Consider the following 26,139-nt stretch of genomic DNA (forward strand, 5'->3'; position numbering starts at 1 on the left):
CTCTTATCTAGTTTACAATCACTTTTCATTTCGTCATTTCAGTCGATAAATTGTATAAAAATGTTTCTTCCCCAAAATAACTGTCTCGCTAACACACAACTAGAAAACCAACAATTTAAAACACGACTTTGAACCGAATGTACGCGTAACACAAAGTAAAGTTCTGAATATATAACGTGACGGCGAAAACGAGTAAATATCTGCGAGACGCCAACAGACGGACGCAGCGTTTTCATTTCGCGCTTTCACCGACGTAAACGTACAATGCGCTTCTTTCTCGTTCGTCTCCGGGCGAACTCCGGGATTATCGTTGGGTTTCGTGCGTTTGTTCATTGTGGAGTTGGCGTTACGAGATAATATAATAGATCCATGGTTACGAGGCGGTCATGCGCTCAGCTTCCTCCAGGAAACAGGATGTAGACTTCATTTAAACTTTAAACCCCGACCCCGAGTTCAACAAGCCTGAATAACTCCATCTCTAACATTAAAGCGCCCCCTACAGGTCGGACGACTCATTGAACTAAAGTGCAGTTAAAGGCGCAATGGACGATTTTTCGGCGATTTGAGAACTCAGGCGGAAGTGCGCACGTGCACTCCCCGTGTGGACTGATACAACGCACACGTGCGTTTGTTTATTACCGCGACGGATCGCATCGCATCTCTCGTCTCCCGTAGATTTCCGTCTTCTCATGAGTCATCTCGAATTGTCTTTCTCCGTCTTAATTTTGTCCCGTACACGGAGAGAACTATATTATGATAGATCCATGCGCTTAGACACGCGGAAACGTGCTGCTCGTGAGGACGAGCCGCACGCGGCTACAGGTGAGCGGTAGGTGCGTTTTATGATTGATACGTGGCAGGACTAATTGGCAGTCCACGCCACGAGGAAATAAGACTCAGATTTGGGTAAAAAAAGATCGTCCATTCAACCTTTAAAATAAATATATTTGGAATTTTGCAACAAAACAAAAAAACATTTAATCACAGAATAGCAATTTTTTAGGTTTATCATTTCACTTCCTGTTTGTAATTGATGACATCACACAAAGAAATTACCCAGCAAACACTGGGCCAAAACTCATCTGATGTCACTTTTAAAAAATTTACACATAAAAACATATGAGAATTAATGTTTAGAGTCAAAAAAGTTGTTTCTTTGTGTAAATTCTGCATAAACTTTGACTGGAATGATGTCACTTCCTTCACAACATCCTCGTTTGTGTTTGGGGGTCCGACAGTCCTTTAAACATCCGTGTTTGTGTTTGGGGGTCCGACAGTCCTTCATAACATCCGTGTTTGTTTTTTGGGGGTCCGACAGTCCTTCAAAACATCCGTGTTTGTGTTTGGGGGTCCGACAGTCCTTCATAACATCCGTGTTTGTGTTTGGGGGTCCGACAGTCCTTCATAACATCCGTGTTTGTTTTTTGGGGGTCCGACAGTCCTTCATAACATCCGTGTTTGTGGGTCCGACAGTCCTTCATAACGTCCGTGTTTGTGTTTGGGGGTCCGACAGTCCTTCATAACATCCGTGTTTGTGTTTGGGGGTCCGACAGTCCTTCATAACATCCGTGTTTGTGTTTGGGGGTCCGACAGTCCTTCATAACATCCGTGTTTGTTTTTTGGGGGTCCGACAGTCCTTCATAACATCCGTGTTTGTGTTTGGGGGTCCGACAGTCCTTCATAACGTCCGTGTTTGTGTTTGGGGGTCCGACAGTCCTTCATAACATCCGTGTTTGTTTTTTGGGGGTCCGACAGTCCTTCATAACATCCGTGTTTGTGTTTGGGGGTCCGACAGTCCTTCATAACGTCCGTGTTTGTGTTTGGGGGTCCGACAGTCCTTCATAACGTCCGTGTTTGTGTTTTGTGGGTCCGACAGTCCATCAGACGTGATCCACCACATAGCTCTCGTACGAATGCCCGAGCAGCCTCTCCACCTCGGCCTTCGGGACCACCCAGCACTTTCCCGAGTGTCGTTTCTGGACGGAGTCTTTGAGGGTCTTGTCCTGCAGCACCACCCTCAGGTGCTGCTGCCCCCACCTCAGGATGCCCCGGGACGCGGCGGGGTCTCTGGGGCCGGAGCGGCTCGCCGTCGCCTCCTGCTGGTGCCTCAGTCGGGTGATGGTCATGTCCGCATGCTGGAATTGTCCTGCGGTAAAACAAGGGCGTCAACGTTAAGGCCAAAGTGTTCGTTTGATCAGCGTATATTTATTCATATTTCTGCCAGCTAAAAAAAATTAAACAAATTTAAAATGCCTAAATTTACATATGTTGGTTGACTAAAAGTGCTGATATTTTTGTTCAGTAACAAGAAAGAAAGAAAGAAAGAAAACAAAACATAAATCAATGGTTTAGTCTTTGTTCAGTTTTTGTAAAGTTGTGAAACGTGTAGTTTTGGCTCAGTCCCGATTCATAACTGGTTTATTTTATTTTATTTTTTTGGGTTTGGGGTGGTTTTGCCTTGATTTAGTCCTGTTTTTGCCCTGGTTTAGTCCTGTTTTTGCCCTGGTTTAGTCCTGGTTTAGCCCTGGTCTAGTCCTGGTTTTATCCTGGTTTTGTCCTGGTTTAGTCCTGGTTTAGCCCTGGTCTAGTCCTGGTTTTGTCCTGGTTTAGTCCTGGTTTAGCCCTGGTTTAGTCCTGGTTTAGTTCTGGTTTTGCCCTGGTTTAGTCTTGGTTTAGTCTTGGTTTAGTCCTGGTTTAGCCATGGTCTCGTCCTGGTTTAGCAATGGTCTAGTCCTGGTTTTGCCCTGGTTTAGTCCTGGTTTAGCCATGGTTTAGTCTTGGTTTAGTCCTGGTCTAGTCCTGGTTTAGTCCTGGTTTAGCCCTAGTTTTGCCCTGGTTTAGTCCTGGTTTTGCCCTGATTTAGTCTTGGTTTTGCCCTGGTTTAGTCCTGGTTTAGTCCTGGTTTTGCCCTGGTTTAGTTCGGGTTTAGTCCTGGTTTAGCCCTGGTCTAGTCCTGGTTTAGTCCTGGTTTAGTCCTGGTTTAGTCCTGGTTTAGTCCTGGTTCTGCCCTGGTTTAGTCCTGGTTTTGCCCTGGTTTAGTCCAGGTTTAGCCCTGGTCTAGTCCTGGTTTAGTCCTGGTTTAGTCCTGGTTTTGCCCTGGTTTAGTCCTGGTTTTGCCCTGGTTTAGTTCGGGTTTAGTCCTGGTTTAGCCCTGGTTTAGCCCTGGTTTAGTCCTGGTTTAGCCCTGGTTTAGTCCTGGTTTAGCCCTGGTTTTGCCCTGGTTTAGTCCTAGTTTAGTCCTAGCCCCTCTCAAAGATCCTAGTTCTTACCCAGAAGGCCTTGCGTGTTGTGGGAGAGCCCTTGTCCGTTGGTGATGTAGAAGCCCAAGTGCGCCATCTGCAGGTAGCTGGGGTGCCTGTAATGGTGAAACAGCACCAGGAAGCGCACGTTCCGGCTCAGCTCGATCCAGCAGCCGTGATGGTTGTCCACGGTGACGGTCACTTCCTGCCGCGTGATGGAGCCCTGCTGGTCGACGGGCAGCTTGTCCCGCCCCTCGCCCTCCAGCACCACGCTGTCCAACGAGACGCTGATGAGGATGTCGGCCGACCCGCCCGTCGACGTGGAGATGACGAGGCGGTCGAAGTACGTCCTGGGGCGGTCCTCGGCGCCAGGTTTGGACAGCGCTCCGATCAGGTGACCGTCCACAATGATCCCTGGGAAACACGTCGCATTTTACAGTAAGTTTAATGGAAATGAGTAAAGTACAATCTCTTTTATGAATGTGAATCTGGTCCAAAGTAGAAACATGAATCTTGCAGTAAACAACAGTAAGAATTCAAACGGATTGTTCAAACATAATTACAAACTCTACACACCTAAATCTCTGGCTACGCCCCTAAACCTCTGCCTACGCCCCTAAATCTCTGGCTACGCCCTTAATCCTCTGGCTACGCCCCTAGATCTCTGGCTACGCCCTTAAACCTCTGGCTACGCCCCTAAACCTCTGGCTACGCCCCTAAACCTCTGGCTACACCCCTAAACCTCTGGCTTTGCCCCTAACCCTCTGGCTACGCCCCTAAATCTCTGGCTACGCCCTTAATCCTCTGGCTACGGCCCTAGATCTCTGGCTACGCCCTTAAACCTCTGGCTACGCCCCTAAATCTCTGGCTACGCCCTTAATCCTCTGGCTACGGCCCTAGATCTCTGGCTACGCCCTTAAACCTCTGGCAACGCACCTAAATCTCTGGCTACGTCCCTAAACCTCTGGCTACGCACTTAAAGCTCTGGCTACGCCCTTAATCCTCTGGCTACACCCCTAAATCTCTGGCTACGCCCCTAAATCTCTGGCTACGCCCTTAAACCTCTAGCAACGCACCTAAACCTCTGGCTACGCCCCTAACCCTCTGGCTACGCCCCTAAACAAACACGGGGCCCGGGGCCGTTTACCTTGGTCTGGGTCCTCTAAAAGCCGGAGCACGTCTTTGGCTCGACCATCCACCGTGAAACACAAACTCTCGTGGAGTTTAGGAAGCTGCACCACAAAATGAGGGTCTCCGTCCACTGGAACACATTTGAGTTTAATGGACGTTTGCACACGTGTCAGGTGATCCGTTATTTTATTATTATTATGTTTATTATGAACAGATGCATTGTTTTAGTTAATCATTAGGCTGGTTAACAGTTCCACCGTCTGAGAGAGAAGACTGACTAAAGCTAGTTAGCATGAGCGGCATTAGCAGCATTAGCAGCTCCATGTGTTTATGGCCAGTGGTTTATCAGAGTTAAAGGGCCCATGACAGGTTTTTACAATGTTCTAATTCTGACTTTATTTGGTGTATATTTATACCTGTCGTACATATAAATGATAGTTCTACACCAATCGAGCAGGTATTTGTGGAGAAAACGCTGAAAAATCTGTTGAAAATTATTACAGGAAGTGAGATCACACAAGGGACATTCTAGTCAAATTTTATGCAGAATTTACACAAAGAAACAACTTTTTTGACTCTAAACATCAATTCAACAAAATAAAGTCACTCTCATATATTTTATTTGTCAAAAAATAAATAAAATTGTGACCAGATGAGTTTTGGCCCAGTGTTTGCTGGGTAATTTCCTAATGTGATGTCATCAATTACTATAATATATTTATCTTAACCGCAGTTTAGTTCAATGAGTCGTCCGAACTGTAGGGGGCACTTTAAGACACTTTAGAACGAATTTATTAAAGATTTTCAGAATGACATAGATCGTGAATTTTTTTTAATTTTGTTTTGTGATTTTAAATGAGATTGTGTTAAAACAGATCTTTGAATGAGTTCGGCTTTAATTATCAGAAAAAATTCAAATGTTGGTCAAATTAACAAACGTGCAATTAATAAAAAACTTTATAAAAAAAAAGAATGATTAAAGTTTACACCATAATTTTTAACCCTTTTTGTTGCATTTTTTACTACAAACAATGTACATTTTGCATCACTTCAAAACAACATTCAAGATATTATCAACATTTCTATTTATAAATATAAATATAGTATAGTATATATAGAATACTGTACTATATATATGTCTTATAAAATATTCCCAAACCTGAAGAGGAGAAAACTCGGACAGTGCTGAGTCCAGACTGAGAATCTAAAAACAAAAGTGGAAAAAGGTTTTGTTTTAAAAGTCTTTTTCGATGTTTGGATGTGAAAGTCATTTACCTAACGACGTGTCCGTATCCGTGTCGTCCCCTGAAACCATAGCAACAGCATTAATGTGACATAAGCACTGCAAAGGTGCCGGCGCTCACAGGGTCTCACATGAATCGTAGTTCAGGTTGTAGTCGTAGTCGTAGGTGGCGTCGTAGTCTGCGAAAGTACAGCGAATATTTCACTGAAACATCAGATCATCGCAATAAGAAGTGTGTCTCACCTTTATCTAGATCGATATCTGCAGAGACAAAATGAAAAGGTTTAATAATCATAATGTACACATAACTTTACACTTCAGGGATAACTCTATTTGAAATATAAATATATACAGCCTGTATTCACACAATGTACAATTACACAGTAAATATAGTAAAACTGCTTAAATGAAGTGCATTACCTTTTCTCTGGACCTGGATGGAAGTAGAGACATCTAGTGGAGAGAAGTAGAAATAACAGGTTCAGAACACGACATTATTGGACATTATTGGACTCAAACACAGACTCTGCATTTGAGAAAGTAACAAATCTCTGGCCAAAGAACAATATAATGGATAAGTCACTAATGTGAAACTGTAATGCAGTGAATATTTTTCATCTTCAGCTGACAATGACTGAGCAGGAAGTTAATTTAGTTAGTTTGTGCTGACAGAAGAGCCTCATGTGGAGACAGTACACTAGTATTAGTTATTATACTAGTTGTTATGTACAGTAGTATTAGTTATGTTATGTACAGTAGTATTAGTTGTTATGTACAGTAGTATTAGTTGTTATGTACAGTTGTATTAGTTGTTATGTACAGTAGTATTAGTTATGTTATGTACAGTAGTATTAGTTGTTATGTACAGTAGTATTAGTTATGTTATGTGCAGTAGTATTATTTTATCTATAGTAGTATTATTTATGTTATGTACAGTAGTATTAGTTGTTATGTACAGTAGTATTAGTTATGTTATCTACATTAGTATTATTTATGTTATGTACAGTAGTCTTATTTTATCTACAATAGTATTATTTATGTTATGTACAGTAGTATTAGTTATGTTATCTACATTAGTATTATTTTAGCTACAGTAGTATTATTTATGTTATGTACAGTAGTAGTTATGTTATGTACAGTAGTATTAGTTGTTATGTACAGTAGTATTAGTTATGTTATCTACATTAGTATTATTTATGTTATGTACAGTAGTCTTATTTTATCTACAATAGTATTATTTATGTTACGTACAGTAGTATTAGTTATGTTATGTACAGTAGTATTAGTTATGTTATCTACATTAGTATTATTTTATCTACAGTAGTATTATTTATGTTATGTACAGTAGTAGTTATGTTATGTACAGTAGTATTAGTTGTTATGTACAGTAGTATTAGTTATGTTATGTACAGTAGTATTAGCTATGTTATGTACAGCAATATTATTTATGTTATGTACAGTTGTATTAGTTGTTATGTACAGTAGTATTAGTTATGTTATGTACAGTAGTATTAGTTGTTATGTACAGTAGTATTAGTTATGTTATGTACAGTAGTATTAGTTGTTATGTACAGTTGTATTAGTTGTTATGTACAGTAGTATTAGTTATGTTATGTACAGTAGTATTAGTTGTTATGTACAGTAGTATTAGTTATGTTATGTGCAGTAGTATTATTTTATCTATAGTAGTATTATTTATGTTATGTACAGTAGTATTAGTTGTTATGTACAGTAGTATTAGTTATGTTATCTACATTAGTATTATTTATGTTATGTACAGTAGTCTTATTTTATCTACAATAGTATTATTTATGTTATGTACAGTAGTATTAGTTATGTTATCTACATTAGTATTATTTTAGCTACAGTAGTATTATTTATGTTATGTACAGTAGTAGTTATGTTATGTACAGTAGTATTAGTTGTTATGTACAGTAGTATTAGTTATGTTATCTACATTAGTATTATTTATGTTATGTACAGTAGTCTTATTTTATCTACAATAGTATTATTTATGTTATGTACAGTAGTAGTTATGTTATGTACAGTAGTATTAGTTGTTATGTACAGTAGTATTAGTTATGTTATGTACAGTAGTATTAGCTATGTTATGTACAGCAATATTATTTATGTTATGTACAGTTGTATTAGTTGTTATGTACAGTAGTATTAGTTATGTTATGTACAGTAGTATTAGTTGTTATGTACAGTAGTATTAGTTATGTTATGTACAGTAGTATTAGTTGTTATGTACAGTAGTATTAGTTATGTTATGTACAGTAGTATTAGTTGTTATGTACAGTTGTATTAGTTGTTATGTACAGTAGTATTAGTTATGTTATGTACAGTAGTATTAGTTGTTATGTACAGTAGTATTAGTTATGTTATGTACAGTAGTATTAGTTGTTATGTACAGTTGTATTAGTTGTTATGTACAGTAGTATTAGTTATGTTATGTACAGTAGTATTAGTTGTTATGTACAGTTGTATTAGTTGTTATGTACAGTAGTATTAGTTATGTTATGTACAGTTGTATTAGTTGTTATGTACAGTAGTATTAGTTATGTTATGTACAGTAGTATTAGTTGTTATGTACAGTAGTATTAGTTATGTTATGTACAGCAGTATTATTTATGTTATGTACGGTAGTATTAGTTATGTTTTTAAGTGTCCAGTTCAAGCCAAGGTCCAGAGTAGCAGAACATTGGAGCCTGTGTGTCTAAAATTGAAAAAAAGTGAATTTGAAGGCATAGATATGGAATATTATTTAGTTCATATTAAATTCATTTTTAAAATTATTTATTTACATTACCAAGGGTTTAATTTTAGGGAGTGTTTACAGAGCCGCGGCGCGCGGCCAAAACTGCAGGGCTATTTGACCGCACCGGGTTAAGGTTAGGGTCAGGGTTAGAGTTAAGGTCAGTGTTAGGGTTAAGATTAGTGTTAGGGTTAAGGTTAGGGTTAGAGTTAGGGTTAGCCATGAGGCTATACGGCCGTGCCGGGGCTCCTGAAACTGCTGGGCTATTTGACTGCGCCGCGGCTCTGCAGCCACGGCCTTTATTATTGGTCGTGGCTGGAGAGCCGCGGCGCGGTCAAATTGCCGCGCAGTTTCAGGGACCGCGGCATTTCCCTTATAGCCCGTTATAGCCTCATGGCTAACCCTAACCCAAACCCTAACCTTAACCTTATCCCTAACCTTAACCCTAACCCTAACCTTAACCCAGCACAAAAATAACATGGCAGTTTCGGCCGCGCGCCGTGGCTCTGCAGACACTCCCTATTATTAGTGTCAGATCCTCTGTCTGAGACTCACAGCTCTCATGACCTGCGCTGCTAATACTTCAAGCCTTTTGTATGTGAGGTTTGTAAAGTGAAGGAGAATAGAATATTATCAAACACAACAACAACAACAGCAACAACAACAACGACAACAGCGTCTGGTTTAAACTCTTATGATTTCACGTGAAACCTTCAAACCGTCTCTAAATAAATGCTGACCCAGAAGCTCCCCCGCCGCCTCCCACGGCCGGCCTCCGTCGGTCACACCGGGCATCGGGGCGAAAGTGGCCGAAACCAGCGTCGCTATGGCGATCTCTTCATCTGTATCCGAATCTAGAACGGGCTCCGCTGCAGGAGAGGCGAGAGGAGACACGAGCTGAGGCAAAGACGTGGCCGTCACCGATTCCTGTGCGGTGGAGTCCGTCATGTGACTGTCTGCTGAGCCAATGGGGACGACAGTGACTTTAGCAGGAGGCAAAGTAGCAGTAGCTTGAGTCGTAGCCATTTTGGAGTCCGTTCTGCTCGTGGAAACGACTTGCACGGCGGTGACAGTATTTGGCACAGGAGTAGCCGAGATGTTAGGGTGGGCTGTGGTCGAAGCTTTCCCGGGAGCTGGTGGTAACGCCGTTTTTAGCGTGTGGAGAAGTGACGTAGCGATCTTCCCAGCAGGCGGAGGCGAAGCAATTCTGGACACATTATGGCTGGGAGAAGCGGTGTTTTTTCTGGCTAAGATTCCAGCCGAGTTCGTTTTGGTTAAGCCCGGACTGGCGGTCGTCGTGGTCCTCCTGGAGAGCTTGACGTTCGGAGTCGTCGTCTTTCTGAGCGGAGCCGGAGGCGGCACGGGCGGCTCGGGTTTAGCTTTGTTTGGCTTGGCCATGTTCGCGTTCCTGGACGTTTTCGCGGCGGCTAAAGTCGTTGCCGTCGTAGCAATAGTAGCCGGGGCGGCGGTGGGCCTCGCCGTCGTCGGACTAGCTTCCTCGTCTGGTTTGACCACGACCAAAGACGTCAGCGGCGTCACAAAGTTATATTTAAGCGAAAGGTTGGTTGCTTTGTCCGCTAATAACCTCTGCATCGACGGATCTGTAGCGTTTAATTTAGCCAGGAGGAGTTCCTTGATGGTGGAGTAAGCCCATAAACGGTTGACGAAACTAGACATGCCTTCCAAGTCTCCGACGCAGCCGTCCAAATTCTCGTTCTCGCGCAAACTTGAAACTAAAACGTCATGTTCAAGTTTGACACGTTGCTTGGAATCGACGGCGCTCATCGCGACTTTGAAATCCTTCACGCCCGGTTTGACTCTCCCGGCGACCACCAGCTCCGATCCCTGGAAGTAATTGGGAAACAGCGAGCAGGTGACGTCGAAGGCCTGCTCGTCCAGGTACGTCAGCTGGACGTCCGAGAGCAACGGGCTGGCGACTTCATCGTAGAACCCCTTGAGCTGCAGCGCCGCGTCCGCGTCCTCGTACACCATCCGGGCGACGCCGCGGTTGTCGAGGGCGAGGCGCTTCAGCAGGAGGAAGTCGGCGTCGTCCCCGAAAGCGAGTCCGAACAGCGAGGCGGAGCCGAGGGCCTTTTTGGCGTTGCTGAGGATGGTGTCGCTGGCGGTCACTCCGATCGTGGCTTCTCCGTCGGTGAGGAAGATGACCAGAGGAACACGGCGGGACGAGGGAGTGGACAACGGGCTGACGAGCTGAGCGGCGGAGAGCAACGCAGCGTTTATGTTCGTCCCTGAAAAGAGAGAAAATTTACATTTGTTAATATATATATGCAGCAATGGTATGAGCTAAAAGATCTGCGGTTCTGTCCCCGAGAACCAACAACCTACTGCAGTTCTTCATGAAATCACGGCCTGAACCAGGACTAAACCAGGATTGAAGAAGGATTAAAATATGGACTAAACCAGGACAAGGGACACAATTACACTAATTGTTACTAGTCAACTATAAAGAATAATCGTAGCTGTATTTTGATCTTTATTATTGTTATTTGGATTAAACACATCAAAAATACATTAATTTCTGCTTCAGCCCTGCTTTAGTCCTGCTTTAGTCCTGCTTTAGCCCTGCTTTAGTCCTGCTTTAGCTCTGCTTTAGTCCTGCTTTAGCCCTGCTTTAGTCCTGGTTTAGCACTGCTTTAGTCCTGCTTTAGCCCTGCTTTAGTCCTGCTTTAGCTCTGCTTTAGTCCTGCTTTAGCCCTGCTTTAGTCCTGGTTTAGCACTGCTTTAGTCCTGCTTTAGCTCTGCTTTTGCCCTGCTTTTGTCCTGCTTTAGCCCTGCTTTAGTCCTGCTTTAGCTCTGCTTTAGTCCTGCTTTAGTCCTGCTTTAGTCCAGTTTTAGTCATGGTTTAGCCCTGCTTTAGCTCTGCTTTAGCCCAATCTCACGCTCCAGACCTCAATGACACGGTTAAATCCTCTAAAACTCTGACTAAAGCCATCCCACTCACATCCTTCGGCGCTGATCCTCTTCACAAAGTCTTTGGCGTCTCGCACGTTTTGGCGCGTCGCTCGCACAGTCCGGCCTTTCCTCCAAGTCTGGACTCGGTCAGAGAACGTGATGATGTTAAAGTGGTCTCCCTCCCTCAGGTCGCCCAGGATCGTGCTCATCGCCTGCTTCGTCTGAAAGAACACACCAAGAACTTCAACGATACAGACATATTTTTCAATCTAATAGTGTGTGAGGGTCAATTATAGTCACGTTATATTATATTTGTATGGAGCATTAAAGGATCATTAAGAATCATAAAATTTGAATGAACAAAGTCGTCTCTTTGTCTCACCTGCTTGATCTTTGTCCCGATCATTGAGCCACTGATGTCAATGACAAATATAACATCCTTCGGGACGACAGGGAGACCTCTGGGAGCAAAGTAATGCACAAAGTACCCATCGAATACCTGTAAAGAACAACATATCTAGGAGTACTGTAGTTGGCTAGATATTTGTATTTTATTACAGACAGTACAGGAGGGGGGACCGAGCACAGCCTTGTCTCACCCCTCTCTCTGGAATCAACGAGTCGGGCCTCTTCCTGACCTGTATGTCGCCCATGACGTCCCGGAGCTCCACGTCGTACTGGAGGATGAAGTCCGCGTTGATGCCCTGGGCGGAGACGCCGGTCTGCTGCTGGACACTGGGGCTGTAGTGGACGCGAGCGCAGTGAGGCGTCTTCTCGATGCGTGCGGCGGGAGGCGGGTCGCCATCGTCTGAAACACGCCAACACGGTCACTAATCACGACGAACTGAAGCCATTAACTATTATCTGGTGTAGTAGGTCTGAGTTACGGTTTGTTATTGTTATTTCTGTCATTAAAAGCATTACCGTATTCTCCGAACTATAAGTCGCACCTTTTTTCATAGTTTTGCCCGGGGTGCAACTTATACTCCAGAGCGACTTATATGTGATATTATTCGTTATTTTCACTCTGACAAACACAAGAGGGCGCTCTAGGTTCTAAGCGACGCAGAAGAAGAATCTGCACTTCCTCTACCTCCGGAGTTTGTGGAGTTGTTTAGAAGTGACACAGAGGAAGAAGAATTCAGTGGATTTAGTGATTTGGGGTAATACAAACTAGTTATCTGAATAACTGTTCATATGTTACGTTAACATACCAGACACTTACCACAGTTCTGTCTGTGCCTCATGTAGCTGAAGGTGTTAGCGTTAGCTTACGTACACCTATTCACCATGTTCTCTAATCTGTTATTATTTTAAACTGCATATCAAGATTAAATGTCTGTTCTTGGTCTTGGATTTTATCAAATGAATTTTCCCCAAAAATGCAACTTATACTCCAGAGCGACTTATTATGTTTTTTTCTTCTCTATTATGCTTTTTTTGGCTGGTGCGGCTTATACTCCGGGAAGAAAAAGGTATTTGTTCCCTGGACTTCAACTCTCCAAATAAACCACATGTTTTACTGACAGAAGATTGGCTGAGGCCGCTATAAAAAAAACGACAATATTGATCTTTATTAAAATTGTATAAATGAATCAGTCCAGCGTCACGTTTTCATTGAAAGCTGGTTAATTTCTTGCCCCTTTTGTTGTTACATAATACATACTTTTTGCCTTGGCTGGACATGCACACATATCAGTCAGATCCTGGATATATATTCTTTATCTTCTTCATAGTATCCCTCGGTATACATGATAAAAAGATGGCGGCAGGTGTATTGTACCGTGAGCGTTGTTGAGCAGGCGGCTGGTCTTCAGGGGCAGGACTCGGATGAAGTTCAGACCCGTTTTCTCGGACACGGTGACCTCCAGCGTGAGGTTCTCCACCAGCTGCCCCGGCCTCAGCCCCAGACTCAGCTCGTATCTGCCCAGTCTGCGCATCAGCAGCTCCTCGTACGTCAGGCAGAACGACATGCGAACACCGGGAGGCGCACTCACGGCCACACGGAAACGCTCAATCTCCCTCTCTCTGCGGACGCACGTAACGATAAGAAAAATGTGAGAAATACTATTCATATATTCCTAGTTACAATTACAAACGAAAGCATCTTTTGAACACAGTTTGAACAAGTCGGGACTTAAACCGGGGCATCTCCTTGATTCTACTGTTCGTTTATCATATTTCAGTCTTCTTTTGAATATTATTTACAATGTGTATTCTGAATCTCATCCTACTTTTTAAACATACATAGTTAGGCCGCAGTTATTTTATTACTTGGTTTACGGATTTGAAAATGAAATATATTGAACAGGCGGACGAAATATAAATATAATTTCTGTTTCAAAAGATTTTTTCTTCCGGGTTTATCCAAAACGCACCACGGGAGGAGAGGGAGCAGACGCGGCGCGCAGGAGCGTGTAACAGTAGATTCAGCGTGTTTTGCATTGGAAGAACTGACGCTTCTAAGTGTGCACCCTTAGTCACGGAAAAACGCGCTGGGGAAAATGTGGTAAACGGGTTTAAAATGTATATTTGCAATTTAAAGGCGCGCAGCAGACAGGGCAACGGGCGCACTGTCGCCGGGACAACGCACAGAGACGGACCCGCTCCGTCACAGACTCCAGCAGGATTTTAGCAAAAAATTGCTAAAGTCTTATCTTTTGACTTAATACCACTTCTTATATTTAATTTAATGCTATTTTGCGTTGTCGGCTGCACTTTATTAAAAAAAATCCATAATAATTTATTCTATTTATATTGTAGAAATCAATAATTTAAGTGCGGTGGATCCGTAAACCAAGTAATAAAATAACCGCGCATTAGTAGGTAGGCAGTTACATACAGTAGCGCTATGCTAATGGTCAAACATGTTATTAACCTGTAATATCACGTAAACAACCGGCCTGTACTAGTGTCTCATAATAGTTCTAACAGCCACCGGTATACATTTCAGTTTTAGAGAATTATAGCTTTACTCCATTTGTCTTTGATAATGTCCCACGATTCTGCAGCTTGGACAGTCACAGTTTGTAAAATGCATATAGTATTCTTTTATCTCTTATCGATCCTCAGCTCTAGTAAACTTCTGTGAGTGTGTTGTTTTGTTCCGCTGTGACTGGAGCAGCGTATAAGGCGGCCTCTATGTCCTGAGATGTGTCTAAACTTAGCAAACCGCTCCACACTCGGGACATACTTCGTGGCCACGAGCCCGGCGGTTCGGCCTTGCTTCTTCGCCGCGTCGTAGATTTTCCTGGCAGCCGCTCGCTCTTTGACCTGCGCCACATAAACCTTCCCGTTGGACGTTCTGAAAAACACAGTGGAAAAAGGAGCCACAGTGAGACTCTATGTGCGACACAGAATCAGATTATGTTTCAGAGTTTGGCTCGTTCACATGTTTGTTTACAGAGGGATCCGGTCCTTTTGGCTTCTGCATTTACAATGATGAACGTATTTAACCAGGGAATTCCAACTTACATTTAAAGTAGGCAGATAAAACTGTTTGTAGCCACGGCCGCCCTGAGGCAAACTGACAGAAGGGTGGCAGCCAGTTTGAGCTTAAATCGTGAATAATGTCTCACAGATCACATTCTGAGCAGGGACAATCACACGTGTCACAGACGAACGACACGGTCTACGCTCAGGCCTCAGTCAGGCAAGAGATCCAGGCAAGAGATCCAGGTAAGACATCCAGACAAGACATCCAGACAAGAGATTCAGGCAAGAGATCCAGGTAAGAGATCCAGGTAAGAGATCCAGGCAAGAGATCCAGGCAAGAGATCCAGGCAAGAGATCCAGGTAAGAGATCCAGGCAAGACATCAGGCAAGACATCCAGACAAGACATCCAGACAAGAGATTCAGGCAAGAGATCCAGGTAAGAGATCCAGGTAAGAGATCCAGGTAAGAGATCCAGGCAAGAGATCCAGGCAAGAGATCCAGGCAAGAGATCCAGGTAAGAGATCCAGGTAAGAGATCCAGGTAAGAGATCCAGGCAAGACATCAGGCAAGACATCCAGACAAGACATCCAGACAAGAGATTCAGGCAAGAGATCCAGGTAAGAGATCCAGGTAAGAGATCCAGGCAAGAGATCCAGGCAAGAGATCCAGGTAAGAGATCCAGGTAAGACATCCTGACAAGAGATCCAGGTAAGAGATCCAGGTAAGAGATCCAGGTAAGAGATCCAGGTAAGAGATCCAGGCAAGAGATCCAGGCAAGAGATCCAGGCAAGAGATCCAGGTAAGAGATCCAGGTAAGAGATCCATGTAAGAGATCCAGGCAAGAGATCCAGGCAAGAGATCCAGGTAAGAGATCCAGGTAAGAGATACAGGTAAGAGATCCAGGTAAGAGATCCAGGCAAGACATCAGGCAAGACATCCTGACAACAGATTCAGGCAAGAGATCCAGGTAAGAGATCCAGGTAAGAGATCCAGGCAAGAGATCCAGGCAAGAGATCCAGGTAAGAGATCCAGGTAAGAGATCCAGGTAAGAGATCCAGGCAAGAGATCCAGGCAAGAGATTCAGACAAGAGATCCAAACAAGAGATCCAGGCAAGAGATCCAGTTAAGAGATCCAGGCAAGAGATCCAGCATTATAGTACAGGAACTGGGTAGTACAGGCCCCTGGGTGGTGCAGGCCCCAGGGTGGTGCAGGCCCCAGCGTGGTGCAGGCCCCAGGGTGGTGCAGGCCCCAGGGTGGTGCAGGCCCCTGGGCGGTGCAGGCCCCTGGACGGTGCAGGCCCCAGGGTGGTGCAGGCCCCTGGGCGGTGCAGGCCCCTGGGTGGTGCAGGCCCCAGGGTGGTACAGGCCCCTGGGCGGTGCAGGCCCCAGGGTGGTGCAGGCCCCTGGGTGGTTCAGGCCCCTGGGCGGTGCAGCAGTAGTTGGTTCTGGGGTCACCACAGATATTATATATATGTTACTGACAGAAACAGTGTGACTGAACTGCACTGTAAGTTCTATTTGCAGCTCCATCAAAGAGAGATTTTGTGCCTCAAAAACCCTGTTGTTTATTTATTTTGTTACAGAGTTCATGTAATGTAGGTGTGGGGTCTTTGGGGTCATTGGGGTCCTAAAGACTCATTTCCCTTCACAAACAGCAGTGACACTGGCTGGTCACACCCTCCATCACAACTACAGCACTTTCAATAATTCAAGTCAATTTATTTTTGTAATGCCCCAAATCACAGTTGACAGTGAAAAACGGTGCCGATAAACGGAAGTTGAACTCCATTAGTTCCATGTTCAGCCAATAGATGGCCGATATATTGGGCCGATATTTGTACATCTCCAACATGGTCTGATATGTTGGTTTGATGGACCAATAAAAAACATTTAGCTTCATTTGAACACTTCAGTGCAGGAGCTTGTCTGAAGTCTGTATATGCAAATGTAGACAAAGTGGAGGTCAAAAGTGATCAAAACTGTAATTCATTCAAAAACTTTGCTTTTATCAGAGGTTTTAAAGGGCCACAACATCTTTGATCATATTCAGGCCCTGAGCATCAGGTCTGCATCACAACAAAGAGGTATTTATTAAGCTTGGAACAGCAGAGATGTTAATGTGGACCAATTCATCAAGAAGCCTGAGGGCCAGCAAACATTGGTCCCCCGGGCCATAGTTTGGACACCCCTGCTTTCGTGCAAAGTAAATGTGACCACAGAGCTCTCGAATTGTCGTTGCAATTTCAAAATCTCTTCCAAATCTGCTCTACATGTGTCAGAGCTTTTCTGGTTTGGAAACAATCATCAATCTGTAGAAGGATATGGAAAAACATACACGAAGAAGGTTATTGTGGCGGGGAAGTTAAAAAAAACCTGAATAATAAGAATCAACAAGGAATTAAACAGATTTTAGGCCAAACTAAATAAAAAACTAACTATGTGCCACTTTTAAATAGAGTTTAGTGTTTAGAGTAACATGAGCAGGGGCTAAATGAAGGTCAGAGCCTGGAAAAAGCAGCTCCAGAGTGAAAACATTTGCGCTGAAACTAACTGCAGTGAAGAGGAAGAAGAAGGAGAACATGCAGCAGCGACAGTGAACAGAGAGCGCTCAGTCTGAGGACGATACGGGGGCAACCATCACAGACCACGTTAGAACCAATCACCTGCTGGTTTAGGGGAAAACACTCACTAATCAAGCATTTAATATTAAACATTGGCATTTAGCGAGTACAAGTCCCGGTCAACCACGTCACACACTTTATTTTTACACTAAACTTTTACACTTTATCTTATCAAGACTTTCAAGAGTTTGGAACCAGGTTTAGTGTGGTTTTAAGGCTGCATCCATCCACTAATCGGGAATAGTAATTGACAGTAAAAATAAGTGTAATTGTGTTTTGATCGTCGTAATCGTTATTTGGACTAAACAGAGAACAAAACATACACAATAATAACACAGGATTGGACTGAGATTCTACAGAATAAATTAAGAATTGTTCGAGGTAAAAACGTTTTACATTTGGTTCTGAAAAGGGCTTTTTGTGTATTCATTTTCCAACAGTTTTTAAACATCACATAAAACCAGGAACTCGGGCTGAAACTATTATTTTGAGAATGAATTATATTCACAGACAAACAAGGGTTTTCATACATTTATACATTTTATCTCGTGGTTTTGAGGTCTATTGCCCGTTGAACAGATTTATCAATTACTAAATTAGTTCACATTTAAATAAATAATCGATTAGTAGTAGTAAATTAACTTGTTGCAGGCCCTAAGATCGACCAGTGTTTTGTTTTTTAAGCGTCGCTGCAGATCTATTCGGCCGATTTAGATTATTTTTCCCAAAAATAAATTATATGAAATTACTACAAAGTGTGGCTACTGCTCTGCATAATAAATGTGTAATAAAGATAAATATAAGTGACTTTTAGACATCCACAGCCCTGTTTCACGACACAGAGACATCAGTCCGTGTGTCTCCAGTCATTTAAGAGACAGAAGACTAAAGATGAATAACTGTAGAACATGACTAACTATCACAGGGACATAAACATGCTTTGGTTTCCATAGGCAACCTTCATCTCACTGCTGACTCATTAATATAAAGAGTATGTTTAACACAAGGTCACAGTGTTGGACCTGCACTGCACGTCCTGTCCCCGCGCTGGCCTCGCTCGACTGCAAAGGGGAGAAAATAGGAATCGGGCTTTTGAAAAACAGTCTATTGACCTTTTTTGCGTTCACAAAGCTGAGTATTCACGAGGCTGAAGTCTGCCCCGGCCTGACCTCCTGTAACTGTAAAGCCGCGCCGTTTCCAAGTGGCCTCGTAATCAAACAGGTGCTGGATTTGGCTTTTCCCCGTAAAGCGTACGAAGTTTGAGCCGGAGTCGCTTCTATCAACATGTTTTCAAAGGGAAAATGTTACGCAAAGTCAACGTTCCTGAGCTTTTAACCAGGTTATAATGTTCGTCCGATTAGGTTCATTAGGTCGTAACGTTTTAATACGTTTAGGATTCTTAGTCACACGTGTACTGATGTCAAGCTCTTGAGGGCGACAGCTGCATGTTCACTGTGGGCTGTGCCGAGAAAAAGACTCAAAACAAAGGATTTCTCTTCTGTCACGCCCCCAAAGACCCCGTGTGTCCAGAACTGTGTGACTGTGGTCAGGAGTGGACTTACAGCGGTCATTCCAGACTGAGCTGTTTGTTTCAGGTTGTTAGCAGCTGGCTAATGCTAGTGGCTATGCTAATATACGTTAGCCTACTGCAGATAGTTTTAAGGAGCCTCATTTCCAAATGTCCGGGGATTATATTTTAGGACACAAAGGCCGTGCTCTTGAAAAGCTTTGAGGGCGTGTCCGGTACAGAGGGCGTGTCCGGTGCAGGCTCAAGCCAAACTCTAAAACAAATGTGCAATCAGTGATGCATGTGAAAGTTTGATTTTTGTGCTTCGCTCATCGATTCTGGTGAAATATCCAATGTTTTTCAGTTTCGGTGATATTTTCTCGAAAACAGACACATTAGTTTGAGTACGGACGCGCCATGTGTGTCCCTGTTTGTTTGATCCACCTGTCACCATGACAACCTCAGATCTCAGAACCTAAGCAGGGCGGGGCCTGGTTAGTACTTGTATCACCAGGTGCCACAGGGGGCATTACCAGCTATAATGTTGCTTTCTGAAATAATGAACTTCTCCAATTTGACCCCAGCAGTTAAAACTAGGAACATGTCTTACTTATATACGTCACTGGACTCGTTATGAACATTTTTGTGTTAAAAAAATACCTACAAGGGATTAATTGTAGCCGTTGTTGTCCCTGTGTTTTTAGGCACTTCGTTTGGATTGTCGGCCTTCACAGAGCAGACGAACCTAAACGCTGGCAGAGGTTGTCCTAAGCAGAGGTTGTCCTGAGCAGAGGTTGTCCTAAGCAGAGGTTGTCCTGAGCAGAGGTTGTTCTAAGCAGAGGTTGTCCTGAGCAGAGGTTGTCCTGAGCAGAGGTTGTCCTGAGCAGAGGTTGTCCTGAGCAGAGGTTGTTCTAAGCAGAGGTTGTTCTAAGCAGAGGTTGTCCTGAGCAGAGGTTGTTCTAAGCAGAGGTTGTCCTGAGCAGAGGTTGTCCTGAGCAGAGGTTGTCCTGAGCAGAGGTTGTCCTGAGCAGAGGTTGTCCTGAGCAGAGGTTGTCCTGAGCAGAGGTTGTCCTGAGCAGAGGTTGTTCTAAGCAGAGGTTGTTCTAAGCAGAGGTTGTCCTGAGCAGAGGTTGTTCTAAGCAGAGGTTGTCCTGAGCAGAGGTTGTCCTGAGCAGAGGTTGTCCTGAGCAGAGGTTGTTCTAAGCAGAGGTTGTTCTAAGCAGAGGTTGTCCTGAGCAGAGGTTGTTCTAAGCAGAGGTTGTCCTGAGCAGAGGTTGTCCTGAGCAGAGGTTGTCCTGAGCAGAGGTTGTCCTGAGCAGAGGTTGTCCTGAGCAGAGGTTGTTCTAAGCAGAGGTTGTCCTAAGCAGAGGTTGTCCTGAGCAGAGGTTGTTCTAAGCAGAGGTTGTTCTAAGCAGAGGTTGTTCTAAGCAGAGGTTGTCCTGAGCAGAGGTTGTTCTAAGCAGAGGTTGTTCTAAGCAGAGGTTGTTCTAAGCAGAGGTTGTTCTAAGCAGAGGTTGTTCTAAGCAGAGGTTGTCCTGAGCAGAGGTTGTCCTGAGCAGGGTATGAGCTCACATGGTGAAGTTGGAGATGAAGGCGGCGGAGGGCAGGTCCACCTCGAACGCCGCCTCTTTGGTGACGGACAGCTGGTTCCACACGGAGCTCTGGATCGTGGTGACGGCGTAGCGAGAGACGACCGAGCAGCGCACATGGTACTCCGTCACCTTCAGCTGCAGGAACACAATTAAACTGTTCACTCGCAGAGACGGTGGACGTGCTGAACATCGTTACTTCAGAATAATATTGTAAATGTAAGAGTAACTGTCTGGATGTTTTCAAAGGACAGACACAGAAAGGAGAAAAACAAACCCATATCTGCAGGAAAAGAAACAGTGGTTTATAATGGAGTTTTGGAGTGAAAGAGAGCGAGCAAAAAGCTAAAGATTAAAAAGCTGTTTCAAGACAAATGGAGGATTTTTAACTGAGAAAAGTTAATGATCTGGAAAGAAATAAACTTTCTGTTCTTAAATTGCGCTCTGTGGGAAAAATGCTTTCTAGTCCAACTCACTAGTGCTTTAAGAATACAAACATTCTATCCAGATATTATAGATAGATCTATGATGATCACACCTCTTCTCCTTATTTGTCCCAATCTCCTTTTGGCCTGTCTGACCACACTAAAGCTCTGCGCTGCCCCCGTCTGTGAGGAGGCGTCAGCTCGGCTCAGTGTGTGTGTGAGCAAGACTAAGTTTACAACTAAAGTAAATACACCAACTGTTACTGCTCCTTAAACTCTATATAACGCTGTAGTTCACGAGACCTTCTGACCTCAAGACTCACCTTACTCCAGCAGGGACTAAACCGGGATTAAACCAGGACTAAACCAGGATTAAACTGGGACTAAACTGGGACTAAACCAGGACTAAACTGGGACTAAACTGGGACTAAACCAGGACTAAACCGGGATTAAACCAGGACTAAACCAGGATTAAACTGGGACTAAACTGGGACTAAACCAGGACTAAACCGGGATTAAACCAGGATTAAACCTGGATTAAACCGGGACTAAACCAGGACTAAACCGGGATTAAACCAGGACTAAACCAGGACTAAACTGGGATTAAACCAGGACTAAACCAGGACTAAACCGGGATTAAACCAGGATTAAACCGGGATTAAACCGGGATTAAACCGGGACTAAACCAGGACTAAACCAAGACTAAACCGGGATTAAACCAGGATTAAACCGGGATTAAACAGGGATTAAACCGGGACTAAACCAGGACTAAACCGGGATTAAACCAGGATTAAATTGGGACTAAACCGGGATTAAACCAGGAATAAACCGGGACTAAACCGGGATTAAACAGGGATTAAACCGGGACTAAACTGGAACTAAATATGGACTAAAGCGGGACTAAACCAGGACTAAAACAGGATTAAACCGGGACTAAACCAGGGACTAAACCAGGATTAAACCGGGACTAAACTGGGACTAAACCAGGGACTAAACCGGGATTAAACAGGGATTAAACATTGATTAAACCAGGACTAAACCAGGGACTAAACCGGGACTAAACCAGGACTAAACCGGGACTAAACCAGGACTAAACCGGGACTAAACATGGACTAAACCAGGACTAAAGCAGGATTAAAAGAGATATTCATGGATATTTTGGATCCACTGGACCCTCCTCCTCTGATTCAGAACATACACATAATTATGATTATCATGACTATATTTAGCTCATTTGAACAGTATGTGTTTATCCAAACATTGTATAATCCATATATATTTTAACATTGAGCTGGAGACAAGTCCCACACTTTCAGATTGTAGATGTTTGACCTGGATTATGGTTCATATTTCTGTCATTATTGGCCCTGTCCACATGAAACAATAACTGGCACAAAGATCAACATCTTCTCTGTCAACATAAATTAAATACATGATGTTCAGATGTTCAAATGCACCTGTGTGTAAATGTGGGTCAAAGGTGACTCTAGGTGGCGCTCACGTCCTCGCAGCTAAAGTCCTCTCTGTGTATATTTAAGGAGATAATACTTACCACAGGTTTAGTTGTTTTACTTTGTCGTTTTATTCTCTGAAAAAGAAAACATTTGTTAAAAAAGCGCACTGCAAAAAGGAAACTCTGCAACTGAATTCAGACTTTTAATCCTGTATTCAGTACTTTTGATATTTGTGGTTATTTTCTAATTTCTCTCAACTCATTTTTCTATAACATCGACCAAGAAAATGACACTGAATTATGAGACCGTTTCTAACTCGTTTAGTTACATGTTAAAGGTGCACTGTGTAACTTTTCTGGAGTCCACCACCTGCTCGTCTCCATGGTTATATTGCTCTGCCTGGAATGTTCCGCAGTGTGGCTTTAGACGGATATAAAGCTCGTCATTGGCTGAATCTGGAGAGATCGGCATGTGTTGCTTCCATTTATAGCCAATTACCGTATTTTACAGACTATAAGTTGCACCTTTTTTCATAGTTTTGGCCGCGGTGCGATTTATATTTATATTTATACTTATATACTTATACTCCGGAGCGACTTATATGTGATATTATTTGTTATTTTCACACTTGAAACAGCATTTCATACTCCAGTGTGATTTATATATGTTTGTTTCTTCTCTATCATACATTTTTTGGCTGCTGCGACTTATACTCCGGAAAATACAATAATATCTTGGGAGTGAATAGGCTTAAACTAGTCGACTAAAGTGATTGAAGTGTGCATAAAGTAAAGTAAAGGTCCAGCTCCATGTTTTGTTCTTTTGGGTAATCCTCACACGTGAGCATTCAGTCAGATTCGGTGTCAAAACAGAGTGAATCAAAGCCATTCATGAACTCGGAGGGGAAGTGTGGGTTTGGACATAAATGTGCCACTGTACGTGGAGCCGGGCGGGCGGCGCGGGCACAAGCCAGGCCTGTGTCAATACATGACACCATACGCTTCACATACGCTGCATATACGCCGCATATACGCCGCATAAACGCTGCATATACGTTCCATATACGCTGCATATACGCTCCATATACGCTGCATATACGCTGCATATACGCTCCATATACGCTGCATATACGCTCCATATACGCTGCATATGCGCTGCATATACGCTGCATATACGCTGCATATGCGCTCCATATACGCTGCATATACGCTGCATATACGCTCCATATGCGCTGCATATGCGCTGCATATACGCTGCATATACGCTCCATATACGCTGCATATGCGCTGCATATACGCTGCATATACGCCGCATAAACGCTGCATATACGTTCCATATACGCTGCATATACGCTCCATATACGCTGCATATACGCTGCATATACGCTCCATATACGCTGCATATGCGCTGCATATACGCTCCATATACGCTGCATATGCGCTGCATATACGCTGCATATACGCCGCATATACGCCGCATAAATGCCACATATACGCTGCATATGCGCTTCACATACGCCGCATATACGCCGCATAAACGCCGCATATACGCTGCATATACGCTTCACATACGCTGCATATACGCTTCACATACGCCGCATATACGCTTCACATACGCCGCATATACGCCGCATAAACGCCGCATATACGCCGCATAAACGCCGCATATACGCCGCATATACGCTGCATATACGCCGCATATACGCCGCATATACGCTGCATATACGCCGCATATACGCTGCATATACGCGGCGTATACTCTTTCTATACGCTTCACAAACGCCGCATATACGCTGCGCATGCGCTACTTATACGCCGCACATACGCTACTTATACGCCGCATATACACCTCACATACGCCGCATATACACCTCACATACGCCGCATATACGCCTCACATACGCCGCATATACACCTCACATACGCCGCATATACACCTCACATACGCCGCATATACGCCGCATATACACCTCACATATGCCGCATATACACCTCACATACGCCGCATATACGCCGCATATACGCCTCACATATGCCGCATATACACCTCACATACGCCGCATATACACCTCACATACGCCGCATATACACCTCACATACGCCGCATATACGCCTCACATACGCCGCATATACACCTCACATACGCCGCATATACGCCGCATATACGCCTCACATACGCCGCATATACACCTCACATACGCCGCATATACACCTCACATACGCCGCATATACGCCGCATATACGCCTCACATATGCCGCATATACACCTCACATACGCCGCATATACGCCGCATATACGCCTCACATACGCCGCATATACACCTCACATACGCCGCATATACACCTCACATACGCCGCATATACACCTCACATACGCCGCATATACACCTCACATACGCCGCATATACGCCGCATATACGCCTCACATATGCCGCATATACACCTCACATACGCCGCATATACGCCGCATATACGCCTCACATACGCCGCATATACACCTCACATACGCCGCATATACACCTCACATACGCCGCATATACGCCTCACATACGCCGCATATACACCTCACATACGCCGCATATACGCAGCATATATGCCGCATATACGCCTCACATACGCCGCATATACGCAGCATATATGCCGCACTTGCGCTGCATGTACTCTTTCTACACGCTTCACATACGCTGCATATGCGCTGCACATAAATCTCACCGCTTATTTATCCTGCTGCTCTGGAGAGTTCAAAAGTGGATAATTTACTTGTTTTAACGCTGTAAACATTTATTTTTATTGACTTTGTTCTGATTGGACGTTAAAGTAAATAACATGGCTCATGGTTAGTTGACTTTCCAACTCTAAAGCTGCAACTAATGGTTATTGCTATTGCACATCGGGACTTTTTAAATACATCATCAGGTTGAAATGTGGTGATGGAACTCTTTTAGATTAAAGTGTATTATTGATTCATCAACTGTTTATTCCTTTTTTAATATTCAATAATGCACTTTGTCTTTTTTGTATATATTTCCATGTGTTTTAGTGTCTGTATAGATGATAGTCAAAATAGTCGATTGTCTTAATTAGTCTGATTAACTGTTGCAGCCCTAAACTGCACAAAATAAAAACTGATAGAATTAAACAAACAAATAAAACTATTATACAGGGCTGGTTGAATATAGTAGAGTAGTATATACATACAATAATTAAACGTTCTACTCAAATGAGATCATTTCACCATCAGCATCATGAGTTTAACCACTGTTTAGCCAGATATCATTGGATAAACGTGTTTTTTGGCCATTTAACAAAGGTAAGCCCACATTTTAGCCGGAAATAAACTGGGTTAATTCACTTTTTTGAGTCCAGGGTATGAACTAAGGCGTTCTTACCTGCAGCAGGAGTTTGTCTCCTAAACGCGCTCTGAACTCGTGCGTAAACACCACGTTTACGCACAAACTTAACACAAGTAAAAGGAAATGTACCGGGAAGTCCATTATGTCCATGTTAAACAGAAGAAAGTGTTCACACACAAAGAGTCGTGTCCGTGGTCGTGTCCAGCGCCGTCACGGGGTCAACATGTGGGCAGCAAAACGAACGACGCGCTTTTCATCTTCGCGCAGGTAGTTTACGGTACTCCTCCTCCTCCTCCTCCTCCTCCTCCTCCTCCTCCTCCTCCTCCTCCTCCTGCAGAAACAAATGTGCCTCCCGGGTTCAAAAAGTGCTCTTAATAAGACGCAGTTAAATATAGATGGCGAGCCGCGCAGTGAGTGAGACCAGGATGTGAACAGAGAGCTCGTGGTGGGTGTTTGCGCATAACTGGAGAC

The 26,139-nt window shown here is 43.7% G+C and overlaps 1 protein-coding gene across 1 annotated transcript; it reads right to left on the reverse strand.

The window, feature by feature from the left end:
• Positions 1 to 1,239: 1,239 nt before the first annotated feature.
• Positions 1,240 to 25,958, reverse strand: itih6 (inter-alpha-trypsin inhibitor heavy chain family member 6). Its single transcript, XM_072448643.1, has 15 exons — positions 25,705 to 25,958; positions 22,415 to 22,450; positions 20,421 to 20,575; positions 14,478 to 14,588; positions 13,068 to 13,312; positions 11,923 to 12,092; positions 11,667 to 11,783; positions 11,334 to 11,505; positions 9,112 to 10,620; positions 5,857 to 5,874; positions 5,735 to 5,792; positions 5,530 to 5,612; positions 4,387 to 4,500; positions 3,270 to 3,653; positions 1,240 to 2,146 (listed from the first exon to the last, which is right to left on the reverse strand). Exons 1-15 carry the CDS (start codon positions 25,816 to 25,818, stop codon positions 1,881 to 1,883), a joined length of 3,552 nt encoding a protein of 1,183 aa, XP_072304744.1. The 5' UTR covers positions 25,819 to 25,958; the 3' UTR covers positions 1,240 to 1,880.
• Positions 25,959 to 26,139: the final 181 nt, after the last annotated feature.

The sequence above is a fragment of the Eucyclogobius newberryi genome, unplaced genomic scaffold (assembly GCF_026437365.1).
Source record: "Eucyclogobius newberryi isolate DKJ021-1_F unplaced genomic scaffold, fEucNew1.0.hap1 SCAF_17, whole genome shotgun sequence".
Lineage (NCBI taxonomy): Eukaryota > Metazoa > Chordata > Actinopteri > Gobiiformes > Gobiidae > Eucyclogobius > Eucyclogobius newberryi.

What these genes read in the sequence shown, in the direction of transcription:
- itih6 (XM_072448643.1), bottom strand. Translation starts at nt 25,818, where the DNA reads ATGGACATAATGGACTTCCCGGTACATTTCCTTTTACTTGTGTTAAGT. An exon ending in ACGTCATGGGCGACATACAG is followed by an intron (nt 11,784 to 11,922) that starts GTCAGGAAGAGG and finishes TGTTCTTTACAG; the next exon opens with GTATTCGATGGGTACTTTGT. An exon ending in TACGATTCATGTGAGACCCT is followed by an intron (nt 5,613 to 5,734) that starts GTGAGCGCCGGC and finishes ACATCGAAAAAG; the next exon opens with ACTTTTAAAACAAAACCTTT.